A 22,923-nucleotide genomic window follows, 5' to 3' on the forward strand; every position below is an offset into this window, starting at 1 on the left:
TTAAGGATATACTCAAGTAAAACAAGGAAGAAAACCAAGTAAGAGAGAGACTTGGAATCCAAGTAACAGTGGCTCCCACCCACAAATGCGCTAGAGGGAGGTCTCAGAGCGTTAGTTCTGTAGAAAGTCCATATAAATCCAGCTCACCTGGGAGCATTCTATCAGAGGATGCGCATCTCTGATACAGAAATCTGATACTGACGCTGAGGATGCTCATCTTTGATATAGAGGGTGTGACTAAACCGGACATTATAATGAAGGCATTTGTAGAAAACGAGAAAAAATAAAAGCAGTGAATAAACTCGAACAAAAACAAAAAGTCCTACCAGACAAGTTGATTCATAAAACTGGCATATGGTATATTATCTTAATCAGGAAGGAATTCAAGAGAAGAGAATACATATGACCTTGACAGTAAGAACATTGTCATTAGAGTGGATCTGGGGCTGTGAGACTGGACATATATAGAGAGAGAAAAAAAAGTGACATCTAGAACGTTTTTGGTTCTGCAGTAAAGAATGATCACAAGACGCAAATGTTCTTTACTGGTTGCCAACTTTTAGAATCAACATGCAGACAGAGTACAAAAGACTTGATTTTCTATATAAAACCAAACACACACCCATTCATCCCCATTGACAATGCAGGAGTAAAGCTAGAGATGAAGATGTCGGAGAGAAGGGTGACAGGAGAAATATCATATTGGGTCTCCTGTTTGACCAACGTCCAAAGCTAACGGAACTGGAAATAGGAGGATTCACCTAGTGGAAGACGTAAGGTCACAGAGGAACAAAGGCAGGCCTCAGCTGAGCCTTGGTCCTCAGACGGCCAGTCAGGAGACACCGCCACACTGTCGGCAGATCAACGAGTAAAGATACGTGACCGCGAGCCAAGGAGAGCAGAATGGTCAGGAACGGTGCGACTCAGGGCGGGCAGTGGAAGTGGTCCTATCTCAGGTTGTCCAGTGAATTCTGTGGTTTCCTTGCTGGGCTGGCCTGAGCGCCTCCTTCTCCGAGTTGTTGTGTGGAGGCAGGGACAGGCTTCCTGGTTCTGGCATCTGTTGGGTGGACAGGAGCCTGGAGATGGGCCTTCATGACACATTGAGGCAGCTGAGGTTGGATGGGGACTCACGACACGTCCCCGAGTCCCCTGCTTTGTAACTGAAGGGTGAAATGTTTCAAGACTTGTCCTCCAGGGGAATTAATGTCTGCAGACGTGAAGTCAGAGGCTGATGAGTCCCTTTGTCCCCACTGTCTTCCTCTCTGTCCCCCCAGCGCGTGTTCGTGTGGGACCTGGATGAGACCATAATTATTTTTCACTCCCTACTCACGGGGACCTTCGCCTCCAGATACGGAAAGGTAAGAATCCGCTTTCTCTCTCTTTTCTTTAACAACGTGACTTTCCGGGCAGCCAGTTTTCCCGGGAATTGTCGGGGCAGTTCCTCCGGTGGCTTCTCCAACAAGAGCCACCTGTTCAGATCTGCCCAGGTTTGAAATTCCCCGAGCATTTTCCTTTGACACGTGAGAATTTAATTAGAATTAGATTCTGTACCCAGAGAGTTCTGATCCCCTTCTCTTGTCCCCCAAGCCTTTTCTTCCGATATACCAAGTGACTGGGCTCTGCGTGGTAGCATGCAAGCTGTGATCTTCAGCTGTCCCCTTCCTAAAGGGCGGGGACACCCTGTGGCCAGAGGCAGTTGTCTCTGCTAGAAAACCCTCCAAGGGGTCTCCCTGCTGCTGAGCTGAGAGTCTCAGAGTCTTAGAGACGGAGAGAGGCCTGGCAACCCCGGCATGGACTTAGCAACAGCTTTGCAAGTGTATCATGGACAAATTATGTTGGGGACCCGTCCGGTTAGAATTCTGGGCAAATGTGCCGGTTGTTGGTGGTGGGTGAAGAGACCTGAAAGCCCTTAATGATGCAGGAATTACCCCGATTGCTAAAACCTCGCGGGTTCTTCGCATCCATCCCGCGGACTTCTTCACAACCCCAGGACATGCCCCCAGACAGCTGCCATCTCTTTAGGGGGCCCTTGGGGACAGGGGGCAGTGCTTCCAGGACAGCCCAGTGACCATCTCTTCAGAGGTGAGTGACCCACGGCAGCTGCTCCCCCGCATGGGTGGGACCTTGCTTCTCGCCAGCGCCTGGAAAATATTTCTGTTTCTGTTTAGAGACCAGGAATATGATTTGACATCACCTCATGGCTTTTCCAGCTGCGCCTGGTTTTTGTGGGGGTCGCAGCGAGCTGGATGTGTAATTAGCAAGATAGATTTATTGTCTGCCATGACACTGTGAAGGACGTAAAAATGGTGTCGGTGGTGCCGAAATCTCTGGCCGCGTCGGAATGCGTTAATGTGTCTAGCAGGGCTGTGGGAACCGGCGTGGGTTTCTGGGCGGTGGCCGGCGTGGTCAGGGGCAGCAGAGCGCACGGCTGCCCCCGAGGACCCCAGTAGTACACTGTCCACAAAGCCAGGCTGTTCACAGCTGTCCCACCCGCCCCGGTAAAGTCACCCCTGCCCCACAGACACAGCCCTGAGCGCTCCCTGTCCTTCGAGGCTGCCCACCGTGGAGTTCTGTGGCTCTGGGAACACCTCACCCTGTCCTGGGCGGGGCCTGGTGACCTTGGGTAAGATCTTGGCAGGCGTGTCTCACCACCTGTCCTTAAGCCAAATCAGGGGCTCTCTTAAGTAAAGGACTCCGCCCAGAGCTCCCTGCTGGGCCCATGTCATTCCCCACTGTCACCCCTCTCCAACCCCCACCCTGATCCCAGCCACCTTCACCTCCAGCGTGACCTCCCATCTGCCCTCCAGCTCTACTCTTGCCCCATACAGAAGGGTCGTCCTAAAATGCCAGCCTGGTGACATCACCCCCTGCTGAAAACCCACCGTGGCTTCTGCACTGCCAGCCGAGCCCGGCCTCCAGGGCCTCCTCGAGCTGGCCCCCTCCAGCCCCATTTCCTGCTTCGTGCCCTGAGTAGCTTTCTGTCCTGAACCTGCCAGCCTGTCCTGTCCCCACTGGGTGCCACCGGGGGCCCCCAGAACCAGATCCTGAGTCAGGAGTGAGTGCCGTAGTTGATCTGGGAGGTGACCCAGGCGTCCCCAGGAAGCAAGGCAGGAGGGAAGGACGTCCAAGCAGGCTGCGTAACTGCTCCGGGCAGCAGGCGAGTCCCAGGGAGACCACGGGCCAGTCATGGAACTCCCCTCGGCACCCACCCACCCGGAAATGAGGGAGTGGGATAGTCACCCTCAAAATCCTTCCCACCGAGGGCTGAGGCCTGCTCCCAAGAAGACCCTAAGGTGGGCAACACCGGTGCTGACTGTAGACGGCTTGTGTGTGCAAGATGGCCACAGCTGGGCTGGGCTGGGGCTCCGCAGTAGAGCGCTCGTCTAGCACGCGGGAGGCGCTGGGTTCGATCCTCAGCACCACGTAAGTATAAATAGAATAAAGGCATGTGTCCAACTGCAACTAAAAAGTATATTTAAAAAGAACGGTCACAGCTGAGGAGACATGGAAGAGGGGCACGTGGAACCTCTGCTGTAATCTAGAATGTTGTTCTAGAATGTTCTTGTATGGATTAAGTCCGACTTATGTTTTGGTTCTTTTTTTATTTTTACTCTTTCTTTCCTTTTTGAGATGAGATGTGCTGCCCAGGCTGGTCTTGAACTCATGGGATCTATGATCCTTCAGTCTCAGCCTCCCAAGTTGCTGGGACTCTGGTGTGGGCCTCCCTTCCTCCAGGAGACCTCTCCTGGCCTCTTCCTTCCATCTAAATGGCATCTGTCTATACCCTTGTTTTTCATTTGTGTCTGAAGAGTCCTCCTCCCTTGTAGCCTGTGAGCATCACAAGGGCAGGGAGCGTGAACCATTTTCTTTTTTAATCTTCCTAACTCAGCACAGGGCAGGGGACAGAATTGCTGAATAGATACTTGTCACATGAATGGACTGGAACAATCCCCTAGAACGTCAGGCTGCAGGAGGACAGGGCCACCCCCCTCTTCCTCATTGCTTTTTTTATCTGTAGTGCAGAGAACAGTGCACCCCCTTTGTAGGTGTCCAGTAAATATTGGTTAAATGAAGGAAGGAAGGAAGAAAAGTAGTGTCAAAACAGAAATTCCTAAGTGGTGGCCACCAGCCAAATTCATCTTGCAGATCTTTTTGTTTGGCCCCCAGAGTGTTTGAAAAAAATGTGAATTTATCGCCAACATTCAAAAATCAGGAGATTGCACAGACCAAAACAATCTAGATTTCCAGCTCTTCTTGAAAAATTAGGCAATCCGGCAATCTTGCATTCCCCTGTGACCGCAATCAACAGGAGCCTGCGGCAAGGGCCTCCGAGGGGGGACATCTGTTCTCCAGCCTGCCGTGGCCACCCCTGGCCCTCAGACCCAGCTATGGGGCTCTCTGGCCCCCTGGAACCTGAGTGTCAACATCTGTCCTAGGATTGCGAGACCCACAGAAGGTCAGAACTGGAAGAACTTAACAGAACATCACGTCCAGTTAGTCTCCCTCGTACATAAGGAGAAATTGAGGCTGAGAAGGGGGAAGATGGTCCAAGAGAAAAGAAGAGTGGGACTCTGCCTTCTTGTGATGTCTGAACATCTTCACTCCTGTTCTAGAATCTTCCTTCCCCTCCTCCAGCTCTCCATAAGGTGCAAAATGAGCATTTTTATTTGCTAAATCCAGCAACCCTAAACGAGATGCAAAACAACCAGACCAAGTTGACCTTGAACTCATGGGAGGTCCAGGAAGCAGCGGTGCAGGCTGCTGAGTGGCACCAGGGACTGAGGCTCCTTCCGTCCTACTCTCTGCCGTCCCTGAGCACTGCAAGATGAGTCACGGCCCACCCGCAGGTCTGCATCCCCGCCAGGGAGAAAGGGAAGCCACGTGTCTCTCTTTTAAGGGCCAAACCCAGAAACGCACAGAGCCTTCCTGCTCACGTCCTACTGGGTGGAACTCGGTCACATGAACACACTAGCTGCAAGGGAGGCTGTAAGGCCCGTCCTTATTGGGGCCACTCATGTGCCAAGTTAGACTGTAAGAATTCTGCTACTCTAAGAGAAGAAGACAGGGCACTGTGGAGCCCAACGGACCACACAGTACAGCAAGAATAAGGAAAGAGAAAGGTGATCACAGAGAACCAGGTGAGTTCTGTTGACAAGGCGCAGGAGACACCTGGATTTGTGGGCCCGAAACTCCAGAGAGCGGTTCCGGCTTCAGCTCTACACCTGGAAGTCAAAGACGTGGCGGGGGCCGGCGGGCACAAGACTGTGAGCCCCATTTTGCAGACAGAGTAACTGAGGCCCGGGAGGCTCGTCGTGGGGGTATCCACCGCAGAAACACCCACGGCCTCCACGTCCGGCCTGGTTCTCTGTGCCTCTCCAGCAGCTGCACCGTGGGAAGCCGTGGGAAGCCCTGGTGGGAGGCAGGACTCTCCGTTTCAAGCCCAGATGCCTCAGCTAAAGGGGAATTTGTCAGACCACAACTTGAAAAACCCAGGGACACTTGGGATTCGGGTCTGGCTGAGTGGATCAGGAACTCAGGCGGTATTCTTGGGTCTTCCTTCCTTAATTATTTATTTCTCTCCCTGCGGCGATTTCCTCCCAGCGATGCCAACGAAAAAGAACGCACCTCTGCTGCCCAGATTCCGGTCCCACTCCGAGGCTTGAGTCTCATCGCCCCAAACTGGATCCCGGGCCCGCCACCAGGCCAGCCTCTGAAGCTCAGCTTGGCCGGCCCCGACCAAGGGCTCACTCTGCGGAGGGAGTGGGGAGCTCGGCTGCTCCCTCTCACCAGATGGACCGAGTGGGAGGGCACCAGCCCAGTGGGAGCCAAAGCGCTCCTGCCAGCAAAGTGAGAGGGCCCTGTGTCCAGTGACTGTGGCTCTGGAGGCCAAGACCCCCCACACACACATCCATGCCAAGCACTGGCACCTCGTGGCTTAAGGTCATCATGCCGAGCGCTGTGCAGGAGGCAGGAGTCGTATCGATTACAGCCCCAGCCAAGGGAGGGTTTGCTGTTTACTTAGGAAAATAAGACGAGCAGAGCTGACCCGATTAAGCCATGATTCAAAACAGAGTGTTTGAATTCTGAAACAGAAACTGGGCTCTCCTCCTGCTCCCAATCAGGGACGGGCTGCTGGAGGCCGTCATCTCTGCACTTCCTTCCCACCCCTCGGCCCTTCCAGTAACTGTGTCTCCCGGCACCTTGTGGACGCTCTAGAAATCCCCGGCAGAGAGGAAGGGAGAGGTGGAGGACTCTCCAGGAGCTGGGGACCCCAGCAAGTCTGCCCCGACTCCTCCTGCACCCTGCCTTCCAGGACGCCCAGTGAGGATGCCAGACTCAACTCAAGGACAGCTGCTCCACTTGTCCCTGTCCTTGTCTCCTTAATAACCGTGAGAAGCAACTGCATAGCACACACCTGCCCTTTCCACAAATACAATTCAGTGGTTTTTAGTACATCACAGAGCTGTGATTCTAGAACATTCTCATCATTCCCCCAAAACACCTAATACCCCTTAGTAGTCATCCCCCTCCTGCCACCCCATCTCCCCACTGCTAGAAACTACTGTCCACTTCCTGTCTCTAGACTTGCCTCTCCTGGAGGTGCGTCTGAATGCACTCACACAATACGTGGGTCATCTCTGCCAGCAGGTATGGGTCCTCCGTACCTTCTGATGACAACGTGGGTCTCCATTGTGTGGACATACCACCTCTTGTCTACCCACTTACCAGCTAAAGGACTGTTGGGGTTCAGGCTGTCAGGAATAACGCTGCTGTGGATATTTACAGACAGGTTTTTGCGTGGACATGGTTTTTTGATTCCCTTGGGTCTATACCTCAGAGTGCAATTGTAGGTTATATGGTAACTCTAAAGTTGACCAGTTGAGGAACCTCCAGAGTATTTTCCAAAGTGGCTGCACCATTTTATATTCCCATCAACAGTGTAAGATGGTGCGCTTCCTCCACGTCCCACCAACATTCATTACTGTCTCTGGCAGTGTCACTGTCCCAGGATGTGTGAGGTGGTACCTCATGGTGGCTCGGGCTGGCGTGTCCCTAATAACTAACTGTGTGAGCTGGTGAGTTAGACTGACGACGGGGGTCCCAGGGGCTGCTTTACTAGACATGAGCATATCTTCTTCAGAGAAACTTCTATTCAAACCTTAGACCACTCTTAATTGATCTACTTGTCTTTTTATTGTTGAATAGGAAGAATTTTATATATCTGAGTTCCAGATTATTACCAGATATGTGATTTGCAAATATTCACTCTCATTCTTTTTTTTTTTTTTTAATTTCTTGATGGTGTCCTTTGAAGTACTAAGTTTTAATTTGGATGAAATCCAATTCTTCTGTATTTTCTCTTCTTGTGTAATTTTGGTGAGAAATCGCTGCCTGATCCAGGCCACTAAGATTTGGGCCTCTGCATTCTTCTAAGAATTTTTGTCATTGTAGCTCTTGCATTCAGGTCCGTGACCCACTTTCAGTGACGCAGGGGTCCAAGCCACTTTAAAACATAAACATCCAGTTGCCCAGCACCGTTCTCTGAAAAGACTTTCCCCTCCCCGTTGAAAGGTCTCAGCATTCTTCAAAACTCACTTGACCAGCCAGTGTGGTGGCACACACCAGTGATCACAGAGACTCTGGAGGCTGAAGCGGGAGGATCACAAGTTCAAGGCCACCCTCAGCAACTTAGCGAGACCCTGTCTCAAAAATAAAAAGTAAAAAAGGCTGGGAGCCAGACGCGGTGGTGCACGCCTGTCATCCCAGCAGTTTGGGAGGCTGAGGCAGGAGGATCATGAGTTCAAAGCCAGCCTCAGCAGAAGTGAGGTGCTAAGCAACTCAGTGAGGCCTTATCTCTAAATAAAATTCAAAATGGGGCTGGGGACCTGGCTCAGGGGTCCAGTGCTCCTGAATTCAATCCCCGGTACCCCCCCCAAACAAAAAAAGGGCTGAGGATGTGGCTCAGTGGTAGAGCCTTACTGAGTCAATCTCCAGTCCCCCCCACCACCAAAAAAACCAATTGATCATACTCAGCTCTGGACTCTCACTTGGTTCCATTGATGGATATTCTGTGTCTGTGCCAGTACCACTGGGTCTTGGTGATGGTAGCTTTGTAGTAAGTTTTGAAATCAGGAAGACTGAGCTCCCCAGCCGTGCCTGGTGACCAGCCTCCATCTTTGTAACTGGCAGATTGTTCATGGGCTCCACCCTGGGCCTGCCTCTCTGTCAGGAAAGCTCATTTCCCAGCATCCTCCGCTGCACTTCCTTCCTCCGCGCAGGAACCCGTCTCAAAGTTCCTCACCAAACAAGCCTTGTCGCCGCCTGGCGTGTTGGATATTATTATTTAAACCCAGACCGGCTCTTGCTGGTTTCCCATGGGCCCGTGATTCTGCAGCCCACACAGCCCTTACATCTCCGTGGGGCAGGCTTACCAGGTGACGATGGCGGGAACAGATGGGCCACAAAGGGCAAGTGCCAGGGAGCTCTGAGCCTGGCACACACAGGGGCTCAGGAAGCGTGTGGATGTGTGAGCGCCGGCAGGGGTGCTGCGGGGTCTGTGGCGGGAGAGATGGGCCCGCACAGGAGCCTGGAGGGAGATTATTTTTCCCATGCAATGTCAACCCAGGGCGAGCCCTCGCCTGGCAGGCTGCTCAGACTGTCCTCCTTGGGGTTGGCTTCTGTGCCCTGGTAGCAGGGTACAGGACCTCCCTGACACGGTAACTGTGTCTCCCGGCACCTTGTGGGTGCACTAGAAATCCCTGGCAGAGAAGGGCGTAGGGTCCCCTGAAAACTCCCTTCTCCGAGCACTTCAGCTGTTGGCAATAAGCCAGAAACCAGCCCACTCACCAGCCAGGCCCCGGGGTCACACCTGCTCCCTCAGGAATGGGAGGCCAGAAGCAGGGACCCAAAGGCCACCCGGGGAGTCATAGCTCACATCCCACCATGTCCTTGTGGGAGGACACCTGGGACCCTCTGCACATCAAACTGGGACAGAAAAGGAGGTGTTTTCTGTTGCCATGGCGATGAGGGGCACCGTGCGTGGGAGAACCAGCTCAGGGATGCGGTGCCGGGACACGGGTGTCTGTCCGCTTATCCCTGACTGCGTCCTGCACCCCGTAGCCAGGCACTGACCTAGGCTCCGCCTCCTGGATAGCAGACAATAAACAAGGCAAATAATAAATACAGAGGAAAAGAGCGTGGAAGGGGAGGTGGTGCGGGAAGAGCTGCGGGGAAAGGGGTTGCAATTAAATTTAAGAAAAAGCAGGCAGGAAAGAGGGTCTCACAAGAAAGCTAAATCTTGAATAAAGACCTGAAGGAAGTGAGGAACAGGTACCTGGTAGAAGACCGGGTGTGGCAAGTGCAAAGGCCCTGAGGTAGAAGTTTGCCTGATGAGCTTGAGGGACAGCAGTGAGGCCCTGAGGCTGGAGAGGGTCAGGGGCAGGAGGAAGCGGGTGTGGAGCAGCAATTTGGTTTCTTTCTACTTGGAAACAGGAGACGTGGGGGGTTGCAGAGGAAGGAGAATGGCGCCTGAAGCCCCTGGGCTGCTGCTTCTGTCCAGTATCTCCCCCTGAAGAGACCTGATCTCCTGTCCCCTGCTGCCCACTGCAAGGTTCCTCTCGTACGAATCCCCCAGCTTTCCCTGCGGCTGGCTGCATGCCGTGCTCCCTTTTACGGTTGGCCTCAAGCGCACAGGGACAGTTGTGTTCCTCGTCGGCACAAGGTCCCTGTCTTGGCTTACACAGGGCAGATGTGTTTTCTTTCAACCCGTCCATCTCCTTCTCCTCCCTCGTTGAACATGTAGCCTTCCGTTGTGTCCTGTGACCTGTGCCTTTGTCCTTTCCTGTCCTCTCTCTTGTGTGAGTGGCATTTGGAACCTCACTCTATTCCAGATCCTTCCCTCCCCATCACTCTGACTCAGTGACTTCTAATCAGAGGCAGTTTTGCATCCTGGGGGGACATTTGGCATGTCATGCACATTTTTGGTTGACAGAGAGGTGACACAGTCTCTTTATGGACAGCTCAGCTCTAGGCCCTCTCAGAGTGACCCCACCACAGACTTACAGTCCCCTCCTCTTCCAATCATTTCAGGAGAAACTGAGGCTTAGAGAGGTGAAGTGGCTCGGCCAAGGTCACCCAGCCTAGAAGGGATAAAGGCAAGACGTGGGCCACTGGTTCACCCATGTGACGCGGGCCCGTGGTCATGTGACTCTCTGGAGGGTGAATATCAAAAGCCTCTGGAGGGAGCTTGTCCACAGACTGTGAGCTCAGCCACACACGGAGCGGCCTGACGTGTCCACACCTTCATCTCCTGCCCGCCACGGGGCCTGGCACAGGCTGGACAAGTGTCTGCTGAATAAACAAATAAATAAATAGCTCACCAGTGGGGAGTTCTCAGCCTGCACGGTGGCAACACAGCAGAAGTGACATCCCGCCCTCTAGGGAACTCTAGGGAACAAGCGTCCACCCCTGTGACCAGTGCCAGCCTGGCCTGCCCCTCCCAGGCCCCCAAGGGCCTGGGCTGAGGTTTTGGAACACTGACCACATGGACTACCAGGCTGGGGCCAGAGACACTTTACAAGTGGGGACTTGGGCTGGGGCCAAGTGTCAGGGCCAAGGGCTGGGGGGCAGGGTCAGGTGTCCCTCGATGCCTGCCTGAGCTTCCCTCCCTCCCTGCCTTTCATGAGCCAGGCCCTGCTCAAGACTTCAAGACGGAGGTGCCACCTGGCAACCCAGGGTCCCCGCTGGCCTGAGGACAGGTCAGGCTGGGCTCCTTGGCACTGGAGCTCTGAATGCATGACTGAGATCTTCAAATCCATTTTACTTTTACACAAAATCTGAATATCTGGCTTCTCTTGAACAGTGGCAAGCTCTGGCCACAGTAGGCCTGAGTTTTCAGGGACCCTGAGGCAGGGCATGTGTCCTCAGCTCAACTGGGTCCCCGTTTTCTGAAAGTACGTCATCTGCTGGAAGGTTTGGGGATTTCCAGTACTGTGTAGGGTGACACTCGCACACCCTCCTGGGCTGCGGTCCCCGGAGGCAGAGCTCAGGGAAGGTCCCTCCAGCAGGTCATTGTGAGCAGGAGGGAGAGGGGCAGAGCCAGGGGGGGGGGTTTCCCAACACAGGCCCAGCCTCAGCCTCAGCCTGAGCTCCGGAAGGTAAATTACGCCACCATCGTGATGGCCCCGTCTCCAGGGCAAGAACTGAACTTGCACACCCTCTACCCATCAATCATAGGGACACACCTCCCCAGAGCCACGTAAACCCGAGGTACTTCCAGCTCTGAGCACATCTAAGCCAAGTGGCCTCGGTATCCCCAGAGCAGCCCTCCGAATGGGGTGCACAGATTTGGGGTGCACAGGCTGGGGAATGGGTGCCCAGAAAGGGAACTCAGAGGCCAGTAGGATGGAGCGCCAACCAGCTACTACTCCATCCATCAGTCACCCATCCTCCGTCTGTCCATCCATCCTTCTACCCACCCACTTAGCCTACATATTGATTCACCCGTTTATAAAAGTCGCGTCAGTATCTCCGTGTCCACCCTGAGCTTGGTGTGGATAGTGACATGGCCGTCAACACTGCAGACAACGCCTCCGCCCTCCGGGAGTCCCTTCTAGGAAGGAGGATAGAGAGGCCTGGAAACAATTCCTTGCTGCGACCCAGGAGCCTGAGCGGCCCTCCAGCTGCATCTTGGGAGACTCCTGCTCGCTCTCCGTGGTCCTGTCACATCTGTCCTTCCTTCAAGCCCTCCCTGTCCCTTCTCACCCCAGACCTTCACAGATGCTCTTCCCTCTGCATAAACAGCTCCATCCACCCGGCCGATGCCTGTTCGTCCCTCAGGTCTCGGCACAAACATCACCTCCTCAGAGAGCCCCTTCCTGAAATGATCGAATGAAATCACCTCCGTAGCGTCCTGGACTTTTCCTGAGTGGCCCTGACCGGTTTGTGTGACTCCTTGTTTAGTTTGCCTCCCCTACATGGGAACAGAGTCCAGGAACTGTTCTGCCCCGTCACACTGTGATCAAGATGCCCGGGACAGCGCCGGGTCCAGGAGGCCTCTCCCGATGAACAAGACGCAGAATGCCAAGCCCTAGACCCTCCCACTCATTCACAAAGGTTGGTTCTTCTGCTTAAACCCACCGGTACCAGGAAAGTCCTGGGTGCGGAAAGTCAGAAACCCAAAGTAGAGAACTGTGTCTGCCCAACAAGAGCTTAAAAACCCAGTCAGACGCTGTCCCAGAGCCCACGTGCTCGGGGAGAGTATAGGGGTCACCAGCCTGGCCCCACACAAGGATGACGTGCAATCTCAAGAGTCACTCCATGTTTTTAAGGAATCAGGGTGACTGTGGATTTCCCAGCAACTGGAAGCGAGAGTCCATAGATAAAAGCCTAAAAATTATGAAGGAAAGTCATTTTCTTTTCCAAGCAAAAATTCAATACCCAGCCCAACTGTCAAGCAGGACAGTAGAGTAGAGCCATTTTCAGGAAAGTGGGGAGGCAACGTCTGAAAACAAGTCATCCTCTACTGGCTCCCCTTCAGAGAGCTACAGGAAGATACCCACCACCGCACATGCCGGAAAGCGGGGAAACAGGAAGCAGGAAATGTGACATTGTAGCAAAGTGAAAGGAATCCCCAGATCATAAGAAAATAGGTCCCGTATGAAAGAAAGCAACAGCTGCTGTTGACCTTGATTGAAGCAGGTCAGAGGTGCCAAGAGAGACGTCTTCATGAAGACAATTTGCTAAATACATGGTACATCCAGATGGTTGAGAGGATTTTTAAAGGCCATTATTAACTCCAGGGAAAACGGAAGGCAAGAAGAGTCACGAGAGTTTCCTCCCTGGTTAGCTGTGTGATCAGTCAGCTACAAAACAGATCACCCCACAGCTCAGTGGCTAAACAGTGAGCATTTATCAAGCCCATGAGATTGCGGGTTGGCAGAGGTGCTGCCCATCTGGGCTGGGTTCTGTTGGGTAGCCACAGACAGCTGACAGATCGCAGGTAGAGTGACCTCAGCTGGGACAGCTCGTCTCTGCTCATCTCTGCCCACGGAGTCTCTCCCCCTGCAGCGGGGACATCCTGGCTCGCTGCTCTCGTGGTCACACAGTGTTTCTCTCGAGGCAAGAGGGCGAAGCAAGCTTGGAATGGGCGCCCAGCACCTCTGCCGCGCTCTGTCAAGTCAGCCAGCCAGACCCAAGTGTGGGGCCGCAGCCTCCCTGTAGAGAGTGGGGACGCCGGGAGGACACTGGTGAGGGTCATCAGTGCAGGGACTGCAGAGCCGTCCTGGGAAGCGGACTTGCTACCCAGTCACCACTACAACTCTGAAGAAGGAGAGACCAGAAGGACTCACATGGGTGGCGAGGGCAGAGGGCACAAAGCACTTACTGGCCACTGCCTGTCCTGAGACCCAGGAACTCCGCCCCAGAGCCACAAACCAGGAAGAGCCACCCGGGTAGTCACAGACCTGACAGAGAGCACCCCATCAGCCCAGAGGGAGGAAGGGCCTGTGTCCCTCTGAGCCAGCCTTCCTCCCACCCCACTTCCCTCCCCACAGGGTCAGCAGCACTTCCGAGGCCACCTCCCAGGAAACTGAGTCCAGGACTCAGGGTCAGCTTGTGGGGGGACCCAAACTAAGACATGGAGGACGCGCAGTGTTTGGGTGCGTCTTGCAGAGGCTTCTTACAGAGGTCAACGCTCCTGATGCCAGCGCCCTGCTGTGACTCAAGCTCCGCGGGCTCCCAAACTCCATCCCGGAACCGGCATCCCGCCAGGTCAGCGGTGCAGAATCCAGGCCCGCGCAGGCATCCTGAGCAGCCTCTGCGCCTCAGCTTCCTCCTGGGTGATTCCTGCACACGTCACGGTCTGGGCGCAACATGAAGCCCTGAATTCACCCGCGGTGACTTTTCCTGTGCGTCCAGCCCGCCCCAGCCAGTGTGTCCGAAAGAGGCCGGTGGTCAGGGCTTGGCCGGATGGTGGCCTGCTCCCCGCACGGTGGCTCCTCTGCCCCCTCCAACCAGCCACAGTCCCCAGCGGGTGCCGTTACGTGATTCCCACTTGCATTCCGGAATCCAGGACCCAGCTCCGTGCCATCAGGATTCAATCAGATCCAGTTGGCGATACGCAGCTCGCCTCGGCCCGTCTGTTACTGCTTTACAAACTGAGAAGAAATAAAAACCCTGGTTTTACGACCCAGCAGTTAAAAACTATTTGTAGAAGTTGCTAAGGTTCAAATCAAAAGCGCCCTCCCCGGGGGACTCTTAGGCAATTCCGAGGATCCCGGATTCCTTCCTTTCTTTCTCCCCCTTCCACCCTGAGATGGGGTCGAATTCACGTCTGCCTGCAGACATCTAGAGCTTTCCGTCCTGGACAAACACAAGCCAAAGTGCTTAAGGACATCTGTTTATTTTATTTCTTTAATGAGAAAACCTCCCTCTCCCCAGCTCAGCTGTGTTTATTTACCCTGCCGTCACATGGGCGCAGCGCCCTGCAAGTTGAAAGGCCCGGCCGGCCCAGCCGCCTTCAGGTCCTGAACGGGGAGCCAGGGCTGCCCAAGCAAAACAGAGGCCCTGGAACTCCATAAAATAGGTTCTCAAAATAAATACGGCCTAATTCACTCGGTGGAGGTGGATTAAGTCAAGATGAACACAATTTGGAAAGGATTCTCTGAGGAAGCCGGGGATTTCGTTCCCCCACCGGGGGTTAAACCTGCCTCCCCCACCCCGGCTCACTTTTCAGTTAAATGAAAGGTATTTGGTCCTTGTGGCTAATCAAGAAACGGGGATCGGGCTTCTCGGCCCGGCCCGAGGGCGGCTGGCCTCACCAGCCACTCGGTCCATCCTCCAAGAGGCGCAGGCAGCTGCAGGAGCCGTTCTGGGGGGGGGCGGGGACCAGGAAGAAGCTGGGAATGCTTTGAAGGACGCAGGGAGGTGAATGGCACAGCGGCGGGTGCGGGCGGAGGTGGCACCCTTTGTCGGCTTAATCCTCCCTGATAAGTGCTGCTGAAGCCACCGCCTCCTCCTCCTCCTCGCCAAGCACCTCTGCCCACGTCTCCTAGAGCATTAAAGGATTATTTCCAAGAGCAAAGACATTTTGGAGGTGGTCGGGTTGTCAGAAACGGGCTCATTAGCAGACTTTCTTTGAAGCTCGGTGCTCTCTGCAGCTTGAGGGGCCTCGGTGAGTGGCCCAGCTGGGGAGAGGGGTTCAGGGCTGGTTCAGGCCCCCAAGTCTGCCTGGTTCTCCACCCACTAATTTAACGAATGCCCGCCGGCTCCCCAGCCCTCCTTCTGGTGAATGCTGAAGGGGAAAAAAGAGACGGATTTAAATCTCCTGCAGCAAATTGTCAGGTGGGCGGGAGCGAGAAGCTCTTTGTCTCCTATAAATATAGGGGTGCGACTCACAATGTTCTAGGGTGGAAACTACCCGGCACCCAGGGAACCGAAATAATGGGAACAATTTTCCTTGACACTTAAACCTCAGGTTGAGGAGCTGTCCCCCGGTCCCCCACCTGCCTGTTTTGTGCCACCTATTTCCCGACAATAGGGTCTTGGAACTTGCTCAAAGATGGCTGGGTTCCAGCAGCCCCTGGGGATGGGGTGTCACCTGCCCAAGGCAAGAGGCTGTCAACCCTGCCATTGAGTCCGGGGTTGACTTTGATAAGAAAGTGGGACCTGTCCCCCTCACCAGAATCCGTTTCCCACACTTCCTTTGAATTCGTGAACTTTTGTGCCTTTCCAGTGTCAGAGTGGGAGAATTCTGATGCCAGGTCCCAGGAGGGGCTGAATCCAAAGTAGAAAAATGCAGTTTAAGGATCTCTTTGGAAACGTCCATCCATGAAGGAATAAACAAAGTGCAAAATCCTAGTAGGATGGAGTAGTATTCAGCCATGAAAAGGAGGGGGCGCTGATACGGGCTACAACACGGATGAAACTTGAGAACGTGATACTGGGTGGACGTGACGCTGGGTGGACGTGACTCAGGTAGAAGAAGCTGACACGAGGGTCTCCCATTGTCTGCTTCTGTGAAATACCCACAGTGTTGAATCACAGCCACAGGGCGCAGACTGGGTTACCAGGGCAGAGGGGACCAGCGCTTCATGGGTAAGGGATTCCTTTGGGGTAATGAAAACCAGTCGGAGGTGGCAGTTACATAACCTGTGATGCCACTAATTGTGTAGTTTAAATGGTTCGTTTTATGTTATGTGGATTTAGAAAAAAAAAGAGAGAAAAGGAGGAGAGGGAGGGTCTCGGGGGCTCTAGGTGCGCAGAGCATTTTGCCCAGGCTTTGGGGGCACGTGGCCCACCCAGGGTGCCCATGGGGCAGAAGGTCACTTCCTGCTTCACCTGTTGGGCCATTTCTCATCAGAATCCTTCGGTGAGTGACGTAGGGAGTCCTCAGGCCTCGGATCGAATGCGTCTTCACCTCTTCCTGGACCCAAGCCCTGGGGCGGTCCCCGTCCTCTGGGATCTCAGTTTGCTCCTCTGTAAACGGGAATAAGAGCTCCTGCCCACCCCCACCCCACGAGAGAAGCCGGGCACTGCGGCTGGTCCCCGCGGGCACCAGGCCACCTTTCTTTTACTGAGAAACTGGGTCGTTTTCTTCTTGTTGCTTGGTGCTCGGTCTCCATCTGGTTGCGGTGTCGGGGTGGGAAGGGCCCCGCCTGTGGTTCTGGGAGAGATGGTGGGGCGCCCCGACTCCTCTGGGAAGGCCTGGCCCATGCGTCCCCCGCGGAGCCGGCTGGGCCTGGGGGGCGGTGGGGGCTGCTCCGTGAATTCAGCTCCTTTACCAGTGGCGTGATCTCATCTGGGAGACTCGGTAGTTTGCGGTTTTCCAGGAATCGGTCTATTTCATTCATTTGCAGTTCATGCAGCGAGCGAGCGCTCAGAATCAGAATTGAAGTATTTGCTTTTATGAGTTTGTAGCACATGACCCACAGCCAGGGCCCTGGGTCCCGCGGCTGGAGAACCTGAATCTCCCACGTGTGGCACCAGGTCAGACGCCTCACATGAGTCATTTCCCAAAAGACAGACCCGCCTGGTAGATGTGGCCCTCTCCCTGTACCCAGGAGGACCCCACCCAGCCACCAGGCTGGTGAGTGGCAGAGAAGGGATCAGACCCAGCACTCTGAGCCCCTCGGCCACCAAGCCTCCTCATGTTACCGGGGCCCGTTCTTCCCATGCCAGCTGTCACACAGGTCCCCAGTTCCTCCCATGCCAGCTGTCACTCGGGGCATGGGGGGCCACAGGCCATGCCCAGCTCTGGAACACAGTCTTTTCATTACCCTTTAAAATTAGTTGCCAGGATTTAAAACCAGGAGATTCCACATTAAAATCCAGATTTCTGCCAGCATTTCTGGCAACACGGGTGGACCCCGAGGACATGATGCTAAGTGACAAAAGACGCATGATGTCACCCAAACGTGGAACCTAAACGAGCCGTTCCCATGGAAGTAGAGATGGGAGCAGTGGCCTCGAGAGCCCGGGGAGGAGGGACGGCCAGCCCTGGTGGTTGACCACAGTTAACCGTGACGTAGGGTGAATTTCCGACGAGCTGGAAGCGGGACTCTGAGAGGTCTCACCACAAGGAAATGGAGAGTGGAGCCATGTCCCTGCTCCCGTCACCGCCTTGTGTTGAAGGAGCATGTTGGAGCCCGAGTCCAATCACAGCCGCTCTAAAGAGAAAGATTCAGGTTCCTGGGTTCTCTTGAAAAGTCACAGGGTGTGGCCACGCTGGCCCGACGGGCCCCCCAGGGCACCCCGCGGCTGGATCTGCCTGCCTCCTTTAAATAGGGCAGGCGCTGGCCAGTCTGCTGCAGGCCCCGCCCCTCCCTAGGTGGCCCCAGCCCTAGGCCACGTGTTCTCAGGGGCACTCTTGTCCTCTAGGAAGAGCTCAGGGGCTTTGGATTCGCGCACCAGAGTGGGAGGATTAGAGCTGCAGGCTGTGTGCTGCCCAGGCCCCACTCGGGGCAGGGGAGTGGGTGTGAGAACGACACCTGTTCCCAGGTTTCTGACTCACTTCAGATCACGTTGAAACTCTTCCCTGGGGTCTAGAGGGTGAAGGTCAGGGTCAGGGTTAGAGTCAGGGTCAGGGTCAGGGTTAGGGTCAGGGTTAGGGTTAGGGTCAGGGTCAGGGTTAGGGTTAGGGTCAGGGTTAGGGTTAGGGTTAGGGTTAGGGTTAGGGTCAGGGTTAGGGTCAGGGTCAGGGTTAGGGTTAGGGTTAGGGTCAGGGTTAGGGTTAGGGTCAGGGTCAGGGTCAGGGTTAGGGTGCCCTGATTCCTGTGTAACTCCTCTATTTCCCACCGACTACTACACTCTCTGGCGTCTCTCCGCTGCTCCAGAAAACCTCACTTGCTCCTGCCCCAGGGCCTTTGCACTGGCTGCTCCTTCTCCCACCCACCCCATGGCTGGCTCCTTCATGCCATCAGGTCTCACTCAGATGTCACCTCCCTGGGAGGGCTCCCTGATCACCCCATTGCTAGCAGCCCTCCCCCACACACACGCTCGATCTGGCTCATTTCTCCCTCCCCGTAGTACACCACCCTGTGTGTGACATGAAATGTTTCTTAGGTTTTCATGTCCCCTTCCTCCTCCCTTAGGTGAGCTCCACGTGGCAAGGGACTGTGGTGTCTGGGAGGGAGGAGACGGTATAGTATGGTGGTCCACAGCAGGGGTCAGCAAAGGACACCCACCCAATAGGCCCCGCTCGGCCCCCCCACCTGTCTTGGTGCGTAGTTTTATGGAAACACAGCCGCGCCCCGCATGACCGCCCAGGGCTGCGAGCTGAGGCGGGGACCCTGCAGGCCTCAGAGCCTGGAGTGTTTGATCTCACCCTGTGGAGGCAGAGCGTGGGCTCTGGAGCCAGCGCACTCAAGTTCAAGGCCACGTGACCTCCGACCAGTGCTTTTGCCTCTGTGCCTGGGTTTCCACCGTGGGCCTGACACAGGGCAGCAGGACTGACCTCCCAGGGCCCCTGAGGAGGGTGACTTCGGTGCTGGGGGTGGGCCTGCTGCAGGGGAAGCCTGTGTGGAATGACACTGAGGCTTTGGAAGCCTGCTCTGAAGCTGTCCCCTTGGGGCCACTGCTGGTGGCCCACGAGGCTGACAAGGATGGCATCGGGCCGGGTGGAGGCTGAACTTTCCCACCTATAGCACTGATAGTCCCGGGACCCGGGGAGCGCCGCAGTCCTGGACACATCAGGATGGTCACCGCCTGTCCATGCTCACAGCTCCATCCGTCTATTTATTTTTGCCTTTAAATTTACATCCTAGGGGCTGGGGTCGTGGCTCAGGGTAGAGCACCTGCCTCGCACGCGAGAGGCCCTGGGTTCAATCCTCAGCACCACATAAATAAATAAAATAGAGATATTGTGTTCAAGTACAACTAAAAAATAAATCTTTTTTAAAATAAAAAATAAAATAAATTTACATCCTAGTCGGGCACGGTGGCCCACGCCTGTAATCCCAGCAGCTCGGGAGGCTGAGGCAGGAGGATCGTGAGTTCAAAGCCAGCCTCAGCAATGGCGAGGCCCTGAGCAACTCAGTGAGACGCTGTCTCTAAATAAAATACAAAATAGGGCTGGGGACGTGGCTCAGTGGTCGAGGGCCCCTGGGTTCCATCCTCAGTCCCCACCCCTCAAATTTACATCCTAGTAAAATGTTGCAGAAGCTGTTAGACATGCAGCCACGGGACGATCTCCAAAAGTCAACACAAATCTGAGGCTGAGGGTTGACCCTCGAAAGAGGCGCCGGGGTGACCTTTCCTTCCACTTGACCGAGGCTCCCTGTCTGTCCGCTCCCCTCTGCAGCCTTGGTCGGGTTCCTGTGAGTGCAGGCAGGTCCACCTTCCACGTCTGGGCTCCCCTCTGAAGCTGCCAGAAGCCGAGCTGTTCTGGTTGGGTGTTCCCCCGCCTGACTGACCCACCTATTCCCGCTCTTCAACCCGCATTTTCTGGTCTTCCCCTAAGAAAGATTTTTTTTTTCTTTTTTTCAACAAGGTGATCTGTTTTCCAGGAGTTTCCAAGTAATTAAACTCAATTAAAGCCATTAAATTCTTTCTTTAATGACAACTTTATTATTAACGCCAACCGCGCGGAGGAGGCTGCCGGGCGGGCGGCTCTCCGGTGTGCGCTAATCCGTCCCTGACCCTTGGCTGACACCTCTGGAGATAAGCCCTGCCGAATAGGGGAGCTGCTCCATGAATAGCTTTAATTAAGACTTTTCTTCCTCGTGGCAGAGTCATTATTTGTTCAGCTTGTAAACAGCGACTTGGCGGGGTTTTAAAGGTGGGCTGCAAGGCGCGAGGGCTTGGGCTGGTTTGCGGGTTTGTTTTTTTCTTTAGAGGACAGGGAGGGAGAACTCGCCATCCGGAAGAGGTGACAGCCCATTGTCCCAGAGTTGGGTGATTGACACACCAGCGAGCCGCCCATGCAGGCCCAGCGCCCCGCCCAGGGCCCCCTGAGACCCCCCACCCCCCCACCCCTCCGGCTGGGCGCTGACAGGAGAGGGACGGGCCTGGATCACCAGCTGCCAAGCCGAGCACCTCCCTGGCCCTCCTTTCAGTGGCACCTGAGAAAGGACAGGCAAGGGCAGGTGATGGATGTGAGCAGGAACAACTGGCCCACCACGGTGCTCGCTGTGGGCCAGGCCCCTGTCACGGCCTCATCACCCGTCACCCCTGCCTCCAGGAGGTGGACGCCGAGGACACCGGCACCGGGAGGACTAGTGACCTGCCCGAGTCCCTAGTAGTAAGAGCAGAGCCCCGATTTGTAGCCAGGTGCCTGGCTGCAGGGATGGGACATGACTACGGCCCCCAGACAAGAGAGTGGCACCTCCCGCTCGTGGCTGGAGACTTCTTGTTGTTACTGTAGCTCGTCACCTTGCTGGAAGGCTAGTGTCATTTAACGTCTCTTGCTCTGCAGTTCCAAGGTCAATTTCCTGACCCAAGAGACCATGACTCTTCATGATTCTCAGATCAGTAGGCCACATGTTCTCAACTGGGGGTGACTTTTGTCCCCAGGACACATTTAATAAAGCCTGGAGACACCTGTGGCTGTCTTCTCTAGGTGGGGGTACAACTGGCATCGAACAGGTGGAGGTCGGGGCGCCGCTCACACTCTGCAGGGGACAGGGCACCCCGACAGAGTTGCCTGGTTCAAAGTGTCAACAGAACCGAGGTCGAAACCCCTGATTTATAGAATGCTAACAATGTCCAGTCTAAAGGAATTCTGTAAACAAGCAAAAGCAATGTTAACCTTCCCACCGATTCCCCCTTTAAAAAACCAATCCAAACCCCTTCTTTTAAAAAAAGAAACTAATTAGCCATTGAATTTGTTTACCATGCACCAGAAGTCTCCCAGAAACACTTCTAGAGCGCCAAGGGTGTTTCCTAAACAGTAGGGATGGATGGAATTGCGGCACGTGCCCCCGTGCGTGTTTGAAGACAACTGCAAACTCCCAGGCACCTACTGTGCCTGGTGCCCAGACTTCCTAGGGCAGTGGCTCCCGGGGAGCGGAAAGCAGGGAGATAATGCCTCACCCCAGCTGCCCAAGACTGGCAACAGAGGCCCTCATCTCTCCTGGGATGGCTCCGAGGTGTTTGGAGCTGGAAATAAAGTGGACAACAGCCCAGGAGGGCTGAGCCCGGGGCCAGGTCGAGTCTAAGGCTTAGAATGTCAGTGGGTGCATCTGGAGGAGGGACCCTGGGAGGAATAACAGCAGAACTGCCCCCGCGAGGCCCCTGCTAGGAGGAAGCCAGAGCCCGGCCGGGACACCAAGAAACCTGGCTCCCCACAGGCGCGTGAGTGTTTCTGAAAACTCTTTCTGGAACCGTCACATCTGATAACATTAATGACCCTCAAGTTGGTCACCAAACTAAGTGTCCCACAGCACCCCTCTCTTTTGCCTCCCAGGTGACACCCCAAGGAGGTATGGACTACACCCAAGTGCAGCAGGCTGGGGAGAGCGGGGACGCATCCTGAGCCTGCAGGGCTGGAATGGGCTGCCTCAAACCCGGCCCAGGGCCGGGTCCCGAGGAGCCGTCGGCACCAGGAAGGGGCCCGGGAAGGGGACTCACAGTTAACTCTGCTTCTTCATATCAAATCCAGGAAATTAAAGGCACAGATACTCAGAGGCAATAAGGGGGGCCCTCCCCCCCACAGACCTCCCCCCTCCAAGCCTGGCAGTTACTGGATTGGAAGACCACCCGAGGCCCGACAGGAGGGCAGCGCAGGTTCCTGATGATGGCTGCTTGTCCTGGCTGTCCTCCTAGGAAGGAGAATTTCATTCCATGAATCATTTATTTCTTAAAAGTAGACAACATGGGGCTGGGGACAGAGCTCAGTGGGTACAGTGCTTGCCTCACGTGCACAGACCCTGGGTTCAATCCCCAGCTCCACAAAAAAAAAAAAAGACGACAACTTTTAAAGAGGCATTTACCCTCCCCCACCCCACCCCCCTTTTTTTTTCAATCTAAAGCTTCTTTTCTAATAAAATATTTTATATTCTCGTCCCTGCACAGACACATGGGGAGCCTAGTGGTGAGGTGAGTGGCTCAGGTCTGTTTCTGGGTCAGTCCTGGGTTGACTCCCAGCTGGGCCACTGACCAGCAGGGTGACCTGGGACCGCCCCTTCATCACTCTGAGTCTTGACTTTTCTGTAAAATGGGGAAGACCTTGTGTAATAGATCACAATCAAACACAGGCACATTAACAATATCATCTAAAATGACCTCCAGCCTTCTATGTGTAGGAGACGTATATAAAATGTCAATGAATCTGAGTGTAGACTTGGGTCCCATCTCCAAATTATTCATTATTCATATGTAAATATATTCCAAAATCTGATAAAATCAAAAATTCAAAACACGTCTGGTGCCAAGCATTTCAGACGTGAGGTTCTCAACCTGCGCCTACGTCTCATTTGGACATTCTCA

General features: G+C 54.6%; 1 protein-coding gene across 1 annotated transcript in view; it reads left to right on the forward strand.

Moving 5' to 3' along the window:
• The window catches only part of Eya2 (EYA transcriptional coactivator and phosphatase 2), a 201,821-nt gene that overhangs the window by 140,925 nt on the left and 37,973 nt on the right, over positions 1–22,923 (forward strand). The window contains exon 10 of the mRNA XM_048811935.1: positions 1,275–1,358. Coding sequence (XP_048667892.1) covers positions 1,275–1,358 — 84 coding nt within the window. The remainder of the gene's footprint in view (positions 1–1,274; positions 1,359–22,923) is intronic.

The sequence above is a fragment of the Marmota marmota genome, unplaced genomic scaffold (assembly GCF_001458135.2).
Source record: "Marmota marmota marmota unplaced genomic scaffold, marMar, whole genome shotgun sequence".
Taxonomy (NCBI): Eukaryota; Metazoa; Chordata; class Mammalia; order Rodentia; family Sciuridae; genus Marmota; species Marmota marmota.